The sequence below is a fragment of the Betta splendens genome, chromosome 14 (assembly GCF_900634795.4).
Source record: "Betta splendens chromosome 14, fBetSpl5.4, whole genome shotgun sequence".
Taxonomy (NCBI): domain Eukaryota; kingdom Metazoa; phylum Chordata; class Actinopteri; order Anabantiformes; family Osphronemidae; genus Betta; species Betta splendens.
Genome location: NC_040894.2, coordinates 6258103 through 6267675, shown reverse-complemented (window position 1 = coordinate 6267675; position 9573 = coordinate 6258103). Strand labels below are relative to the sequence as shown.

At 42.1% G+C, this 9573-nt stretch overlaps 1 protein-coding gene across 1 annotated transcript; it reads right to left on the bottom strand.

Moving 5' to 3' along the window:
* Positions 1-1020: 1020 nt before the first annotated feature.
* Positions 1021-3719, bottom strand: LOC114869255 (lathosterol oxidase-like). Its single transcript, XM_029173315.3, has 5 exons — positions 3656-3719; positions 3041-3258; positions 2705-2837; positions 2512-2612; positions 1021-2364 (listed from the first exon to the last, which is right to left on the bottom strand). The coding sequence occupies exons 2-5, from the start codon at positions 3248-3250 to the stop codon at positions 1906-1908; spliced, it is 903 nt and encodes a 300-aa protein (XP_029029148.1). The 5' UTR covers positions 3251-3258; positions 3656-3719; the 3' UTR covers positions 1021-1905.
* Between the last annotated feature and the right edge of the window lie 5854 nt (positions 3720-9573).

Below are 9573 nucleotides of genomic sequence, written 5' to 3'. Positions count from 1 at the left end.
ACGACACATTCATGTAAGTTACATAAAGTATTAGACACCCCGGTGTGTGACACAAATATTTACACTCTATAATAAGTAAACGCTGCTGCTGTACCTTCTGTGTTTGCTCATATCTGAATCTGAATCGTATCTGATGTCTGCTCGAAACTGAATTGGAAGAATGCGGACTTGAGAAATGAGGACCAGCAATGAATCAGTAACATCTGGTCCATTGCCTTGTGCGACAGTCAACCAATGCGCGGGCAGCTGTGACCTTTGGATCGATGGGAGCTTGTGTTTCTAGAAGTCTGACAAACTGGGTGTCACGGTCTGAGGTTCGAGTCCCGGATCGGGTACCTTTCTGAGTTTGCATGATGTCCCTGTGTTTGCATGTCTCTCTAGGTTCTCCCTTGCCAGCTGGGATGGGCTCCAGCTCCCATCTTAGAAAATGGATGGATAGTGAAACACATCAACACATACATTTTATATGTTGGAAGGCTACGTGTAGATGATGAAGTATATATAGTCAAATATTTTTTTATTGCATTTCCTCTTCTACAGCATTAGGCCACAAATACTGATTCATTGGTCTAGTTTGATTAAATAATCCTAAATTCAGTCCCACAAACATTTTCCAGAGCTCTAAACCACAAAAATGGTCTTTATCAGCAGATGGAGCTTGCTCAGCTGGAGCTCAGTCTATGACAACACTTAAAGTAATTTTCGTTTAGTTCACATTAAACTTCAGCATCAAAACAATCAACAAATGACTTTGTCTATTAGAACTAAAGACTCTTGAAGAATCTAGACACGGTTGTACTCTCAAATGATATTTCAATGAGAAATTAGAATCATCAAAATGAGGAAAACCATGAGATACTGTGCTGCTAGTGAATGGACCTGGAGTTTTAAAATGGCCAAAGCTGCTACAGTAATTTCATACATTAGAAATATCAAACTATACAATGGTTTTTGGAATAGCATGTTATTGTTAATGACCAAGTTATAACTGTTTGTAGTTACAAATAAGAGACAAGGTGCTTTAATTTCATTTTAACAATGATTTAATACCTGAACAGGGTGAGAATGAACTCTGATTAATATGCAACAGAAAGAAATGTCATGGTACATTTATTTCCATCCATATGATGTATTAGCTCAAGCTGAGATTAAAGCTAATGTAATTAGCCAAAGGATGTACAACAGTAATGGTCACACACAATTTAATTAAAGTGCAAAAATATATTTTATATATCAACCATAAAATTTTATAATTAGTGTTGACTAAAATGAAATTTTTAAGTGAAAATCTGTGATATAGTATCAATGACATTTTTAATTATTTTCTATGTTCTGTGTTTTCTTTTCTTTTTTCTATGGACTTCAGTAATTATTCTAACTCTTACTAGTCAGCTGGTTGCTCAGAGTCAACAGTGGCAAACTCAGAGGAAAATTAAGTTGTCCGAAGCTGTTGGGAGACACAAATATTTTCCCTTAAATAAGTCACTCTTTCATGAGTTCCAGAAGCTGAACTACTTGTTGAAGCTTTCCTCAAAGTCAGTTTTTGTGAGACCGACCCTGATGTGAACCCTGAAGTCACACTCTGATTCAGTCATTTGTTTGCGTCGCTCAGAGTAGCGAGTTCAACCCTTCTGATGCTCCTTAAACCTTCTTTCTGTCGATTCTTGATTCATCAGTAGTTTCTTGTGCTTTTGGTTTCATTGACATGACTGGTACTTCTGCACATGGAGCAGTCCCAAAGCATATGTGTAATAACATGGATTCAGAGGCAGCCACCTTCTTCGCAAAATCTCAAATCTTACAAAGGCTCATTTGGCAGATACAGGATTTACTTCTTGTCCAGGATGTTTTCCAGCTGAGTGTGGGGAGCTGTCATTATAAAAATACTTATGTTTTGACCAGTCGTTACTCCTCCTTGTGTGTTACTTCTCTCCAACTGTGTCCATTCACTTGCCCTTTCCCTTTGTCACCTACTAACTTTCCCTCTGCTTGAAGTTTCCTGATCAAATCATGGGGACCCTTCCCCTTTAAACCTGAGGGGTGCCTGTAGGAGCCTCCCAGACGATCCCACAGTGTAAAGTACTGGCCATAATTGTAGTCAAAGAAGAGGTGGTGGTCAGTGTGGTGAGCCGAGCCATTGATGACAGCAGTCAGACCCCTTGGAACACGATAGTCGCCATCATGGATAGAAATGGTCCAGATGTTGACAAAAACGTACAGTAGTAAGTAGAGTACTTTGTGGAGAGGGAAGAGGAAAGGGTAGATGTGGTATGGGAGTCCCTGCATAAAGCCATCTACTGGATGAAAGGCATGACTGGCGAAGGGAGTGGGGATCTTCCATATGTGGTGTGGTTTGTGGAACATCTGTTGGAATAAGAGCAGAAGGAGACTTTATTTTCACATTGTTGGTGCCAACCGTATTTTACAGCACTGACCATCCACTTGTAAAAAAGCTGCAAATACTCAATTCAAGATGCTGAATTTAATGACAACAAAGTCAGTGGTGCCTACCTTATAGATAAGTTTGTGATGTAGAAAGCGATGAATCCAGTAGATACACATGTCAGTGAAAAACAGGAACGAGATCATACTCAGGAAAAGACCAGGCCAACCTAAAAAAAACACAATATCACCACCAAGCGCCTGCTGCCAATATTAACATTACATAACAAGTCAAGCTTGTTGAGGTTGTTGGCCAACATACCCAGTGGAGAATCGCTGACATTATCGTACAGTTTGCTGTAGCCTCTAACTTCAGCAAAAAACAAAGCTACCGTGGGGATGCTGATCCAGGGAAGAGACGTAAGAGCATATTTGATCTCCCTACGAACCTGATTCTGTGATAGAAGAAATAAAATACAACACACACACACACACACACACACACACACACGCACGCGCGCACGCACACGCACACACACACAGTCTTAGCACATACTGTAATATCACACATTTGTCCAACCTGTTGAATGAGTTCACCAGTTTCTGGACTGCATTCGATTTATGACTAACTCAATCATTAAACATGATTAGGATCTACCTCTAAGAACTGTGGGTGTTTCATCAGATCATGGTCAAAGATGAAATAGTAGCTGATGGCCCCCAGGCCCAGATACAGGACTGCAGCTCCAAGGTTCGTCACCACCATCAGGCTGATGATCTGCCGCAGAGCCCCGTCCTCAGGCCACGATGTGGGGTACACGTACGGGGTGAGGACGTAAAAGTCTGCAACGTTCAGCACGAGATCCATGGTTGAACCTGGAACACACAGGGACATTGACTTGCTGTCAGAACACAGCTCTCAGAAGCCAAATACTATACGTGTGACAATTGATTATGGCAGTTTTGGTTCTCCATAATAGCCTGTTTATTGAATATAAATTAATGGTTCTAAACAACAGAATGTCATTGTTGTACATAATGTATTTGTACATATTATTTTCCATTTTTCAACCAGTGAAGGTCTAAAGTGTCACAAAAAGCAATAAAGAAAACTATTATGTGAAATCAATGCTTCCCAGTTTTACCTACTGACGCTTTCCCACTCGAAAAATCTTACGTAGCCATACAAGTTAGTAAAAACTTAAAAAGTATGTAATCTAATGTGTGTGACAAAACATTCATACTCTATAATAAGAAATAAACGCCGCTGTACCTTGTGTGTGCCCTCGTATCCGGAACTGAATTGGAAGATTGCGAACCTGACTAAAGAGTACGAGCAACCAATCAGTAACGTCTTTTCTACTACGTCATGTGACGGTCAACCAATGAGCACGCAGTTTTTTGTCACGGCAGGCTCACTGTGATCTCCCATTGGTCAAATGTAGAATCTGATCATGGTGCTACAGAAACAGCGCAGCACCTGCAGCTGGAACTGGTCCTCCTTAAAACGTTATAATGCGTGATGCAAATATTATATGTTTCCACCTGATGACTGCACACAAGTAGAAAAAAACTTGGAAAAACTAATGTGCACGTTGGTACCGGAACCACCTGCAGATAAGCCCAATAAGCCCAGACTACACTTTTATAAAACAAAGGTTGAAAAACCTTTGTACTTTGACTACTTACAAAAATAAACAACATCTGCTGTCATTTCATTTACTTTCTATAAGTTTGTTTTTCCTCTCAGGTTTTTCTGCAGTCCTAACTGCATATGCCCTTAGTTTATTTGCTTTGCTATGCATGCAGCATGATCTCCTCTAAGTCTCACCGCCCGTGGTCTTAGGTCAATACCTTATTTCTAGTTGTGCTGTCAAAACACTATTAAACTTTAATTGTTTTTGCTTTTAATTATTTTGCCACAAGGTGTCGCCAGCACTCTGAGGTATGAGAAGCCAAAGCCTCAGCTCCTGACCGACTGGTGGATGATTACTACTGTATGTGTTGCAGTAATACAAGGGATGAAACGTAAACTGTGTGATATTTCACACCACAAGTTAAATATTGGCAGTGATTTTGTTCCTCTTTATGAATCCTCTAGCGCCTCTACACCATTTATATTTTGCTTCTTTACTTATAAACAGAAGCCAGAGCCAGTTGTCTTTCAAATCAATATTCATTAAGATGTTTATATTACCACCAGGGACACAAAAACACAGGCCTTAAATTGACACTGAAGTGAAATGAAAGGCTTCGACCTTTCACTTTCCAAGTTGCTCCTTCCTATAAGTTATTCCACGTTTTGGGGAAGCACATTTAGACATTTGCTGCAATCTTATGGGGCTTTTAAAAAAAGGACACAAAACAAAACAGATGAAAACACACATCCTATAATTTTATAATAGCTACACAACACACAAGTAAAATGACTCCAGCTACAGTACCTACTGTACTACTAGAAATTTGCACATGCTGTATAATTCTGCTCACTAGGACAACATACAGCACAGTTGCTGCCCTCCTAGCATTTCAGTGTGCTCTGCTTGAGGTGCTGGAAGGACGGCAGATGGGTCCAGTGAAACAAAGCTAAAAACAGAGCGAGATGGATGACTCACTTTGCAGATTGCAACATTTGGCATCCCCATGTGTTGAGTTTAAATGACTCCTCGTGAATTTCCCACTGTGCAAATGATTTAATAAAACAAAAGCATGACAAGGGCAACACTGCGATGGCTGGAAGACTGGGTCAGAACGTCTCAACCTACTGAAACTTAAACTGCTAAAGAAGTCGCTGCCTCTGCTCCAAACCTTGGGTTGAGTCATGTGGGTGTTTCTTGGACACGTACCTACTGTACAGTACCTAAGCAGTGTTTCAGACCGCGTAGGCCCTTTCAAATGGTAGAGCATCTGTGGGATGTGCTAGACTAACAAGAGCAATCCATGGATGCTTCACCTCATAACTTAAAGGACTTAAAGGATCTGCTATTAACATCTCGGTGCCAGCTACCACAGCACATCTACAGTCTGGTGGAGTCCATGCCTCGGTGGGTCAGGGCTGTTTTGCCAGAGAAGCCAACACGATGTTAGGCATGGGGTCAGAATGTTATGCCCGATCTGTGTAATATATTTTGGAGGAAATGCATAAATGTAAGTAGGAATATTTCTACTCTGTTCTTCTGTTCACACAGTGTGAAAGATGTTAAATATATTCTGTATGTACCAGAGAACCTGCTTTGGTTAACAGAACGTATCTTCATATAAGCTTGACTGGATCTGTCTCCACTTTAGAAGAAAGTTGGTGTTTTGACTAGAGCTGAAGCCCTGGTACAGCCTGTGAAGGCATCTCCCTCTGTGTACAGACACACTTGAACCAATCAGGGTATCTGCAGAGAGGCAACTGTCATGCTGAGCCCCAGATAACCTGCTGCTCATCATCTCCTCAGTAGGCGACAACAGTAGACGTGTCACTTTGGGAAATGTAATCAAAACTGGAGACACTTGTCACGACCACAGACGCGGCGGCGGCTGAAGGTTTTAAGCCACATCTGATTATCTTTTCACAAAGATGATGAATGCTCCATCGCTTTGTCCCCATCACAGCCGATTGATCGATTCAACACATCGAATGAAAACCTACTGTGTTATCAGAACGGATAGAACTAACGGCCGGTTTATGGACATTGGACTGAAACTGTAATGGACTCAAAACGACATTCACATATATCATATTGACACATTAGAGCCACGGTGAGATCTAGGACAACATTCAGTCTGTCCCAATGTGCTGGAACGGCTGATGAAAGGAGCGGGCGCAGTGTGGGCGGCCGTCTGCCTGACACAACAGAGGTTAAGGGTACGATCTGGTCACTGACCACAGCGTGAGTCCTCACAGTTAAGACCCAGGGCCAAAGTCCTCATTAAGAGCAGCTAACAGCTAATAACAGCACAAACACCTGCCAGTCACATCTTCCAGGCCTTGAAATGTGAGTCATTTGATGCTGTGTTCTATGGTTCAGCATATTATCCAGTAGCGTCTGAATATTCATTTTCATCCTCAGATCTTAAAGCCAGATGTCTTCAGTGCAGAGTAAACACAAATTAATTGGCCTGAACTGGCCTGCGTTGACAAAGGACCTGCAGACCATGCGGCCGGCTGGGACAACCGCTTAACCTCCGCTTCGCATCTGAATGTTGCATGAACAGCTGCTGCCGTCGCTTCTGGATCGGGCCGGGGCTGCTCATAAATATCACAGTTTCATAAAACCCAGCGAGCATCGACTCGAACGCCGCGGACCCGAAAGAGATTCAGCAAACACACGCATGAAGCGGACGCTCGTTTGCTGTTAGATCCCATTCGTTTTAAAGCGGCTGCAGCATCACCATCAACCATCATGTGATTAATCTGTTGCAGATGTGGCTGCTAATACAATCCGTGCTGTATTTCAGCGTGACCCCTCACTGAACCACTAAGTAACGTGATAAGCTCTGAGTAGATATTTTCATTAGCCGTGAAAAGAATGAAATACAGATTGCTCCATGAAGGCAACACGCTCCGCTGTGATGACGAGCGTTCGCTCACGACGCAGGCGGCACCTCCACCCCTTTGAAGCCGCGTGCTCATGGAGTCCCGCGCATCCTGAGAGCTGCAGCGTGATGCAATTCTTCCTCGGAGTGCTCAACGAAAACGCTCTTTGGAGGAGGTTCAAGCTTTTTAGCCGCTCCGTTCACTTCTCTTTGTACTCCCACAGCGTTGAAGGACAGTCTGCAGCCAAAATGTGTTTGCTTATAGTTTCGCTCCGGCTTGAACTTGATAGGCAATAAAAAGCTTTTCCTTTTCCTTTTGTCAAGAGATGCGCCTTGGATTTCATTTTTTATTGCTCTTTAGATTTGTCCCCAGTGAAATAATTAAAAATACGTGAAAGAACAAGGTTATCGTACAGTGAAAACCCAAGTACGGTCTCAGTTGATGTGAAATCAGCATTGTGTCAACATCAAGGTCCTCAAGTGTATTTCCACACAGTTGTATTATTCTATGCATTTGATTTGAGAACTATTCACAGATCATCCTTAACATTTTCAGTATATTACACTCATTCATAGAGTGCTTTTATTAGATTTGAGCTCAAAGGCTCACAGCTAAAGGCTGTAGATGGAGCTCAGCAATGCCCCACATCTCTACCATACACCTGCTCTAAGCAGACTGGCACGACAGATCAGTAAATAGAGAATTCATAGAAAAATACACACAGAATAAGCTATCGATCAGCTGAGACGTGTCGGGTCCAACCTGGACGGTTCACCAGTCAACAGGGACAGACAACCAGTCAGACTCACTGCTACAGGAGTAAGACTGCACTGAGGGTCAAACTCCATGACTACTACTTAACCAAAGCAGCTTCTGGTGGAAATAATGGAAATAAATGTAGTGGAAGATGTGAATATAACATATGTTTCATCATTTGTCTTATACAAAATCGGTTGCTATAGTCGCACCAGGCTCGTTGTTGCTCACAGTAGTCAATACGAGCATTCAAGTAAAGAGAATAGTCGTAAAAGTATTGTGACATTTTAAGGATTATACCTTTAAAAGGCCATGTTTGAGCTTGTTCCACTTATTTTCAGTATTGCGGTCGGTTAAATTTAGACTCTGTGTTTTCGAGACAACATTTAGCATTTTCACATCCTTTGAAAAAAAAAACAAAAAAAAAAACAATAAAGGATCCATTAAGCTCTACAGCACGTCTCGTCGGCTGGCTGTTTTATTTCAGTAAATGTCGCTTGTTGCTTTATGCAGCGTGCCATTTTCACAAGGGAGATAAGATTCACCCGAAGAAAGAGAAACAAAGGGAGAAGACAGCCGCCACATTAAGCCCCTTCTTCTTCTGGCGGTGTCAGCGGGTCAGCTTACAGGCTGCAGATGAAATGGACTAATTTTGCTGTCATTGTGGCTCGTTCACAGTTTTACAGACTGAAAGTTAGAGCCTTCTCTTGGTTAGATCTGTAATCACTACCCAATCTGCCTGGAGGAGAGAAAGAAATTTAATTTGACAAGGAGGTAATGAACCCATGCAGCCATTATCTTAGATAACCCATTTGAGAGACTGGTTGAGCACTGATGAAAATTCTATTAAACATAGCTGGCTGATTTCTCTATTTTGTTCAGTGGCAGAAAAGCCTTTTTTTACTCTTCCCAATTTACTTTGAACTCTTTGAGTTGCCAAGGATCATTATATCAAGGAGCTTCAAACACTCACCCTTTGCTTAATGATTCAAAGGCAACAACCCCAGACTTTGGGCTAATAACCTCGGTGATGCATACACAAGACACCTCGGAGAGAGCAGGGAGCGCTCCTGCTTGGAGTTTCTCTGTGGAGCTGGAGTCAGAGCACAAATCTGGTCTTAGATGCAACTTTTCAGGCGTCTTGGAACTTTCCCGTCTTCAAATCTATTTTCGAGCCTCTTGGCCTCAATTAAACGCTGACTCGACTCTTCTCTTCTTCCCAGTAAACTTAAAGGATACGTTTCCTCCCTGTGGTTTATATTTAGTGTATTTCCCCGACACTGCAGACAATTCAATCATTAAATGAGACTCGCACAGGAAACCTTCTACACACATCGTGCGGCACACGAGCCCAGTTTCGTGGACACAGTAGAACGCAGCTTTCATACACAGTGATGCTGCTGCATGAGCTACAGGAAGTAAAGCAGGCCTCTAAAATTCATATCATGGACAGATTTCCAGCTTCCAAAGCTGAAATATTATGTTAGTGCAGAGCTTTTGGTCTCTTCACTTGGCTGCTCAATCTGTTCAAACCCAAGATTAGACCTGGGTTAAGGGCCTCACCGCATGAATGTTCAAATTATGAAATGGTAAAATGTGAAGCCATGTCTGCTCCATTTAATATTTATCAGCTCCTGGATGCATGTCAGTATTTATTTGTTCATTGCCTCCTTGTATATTCATGACATGAATAATGCTCTGTATATTAATCAGATGGCAGACCAAGAGCAGAGTCTCAAAGCATCCGTCTGGAAAATCAATCATCTGCACGGTGTCCTTAGCTTCTCCCCAGACTAGATCACAGCTGAGGAGTGCGCCATCTCCTTTCTACATATTCCTGGACTCACCACAGACCCTGATTAGCAGCATCCATCCCCCCTGATAGACGCGTTATGCCCGATTTTAATGAA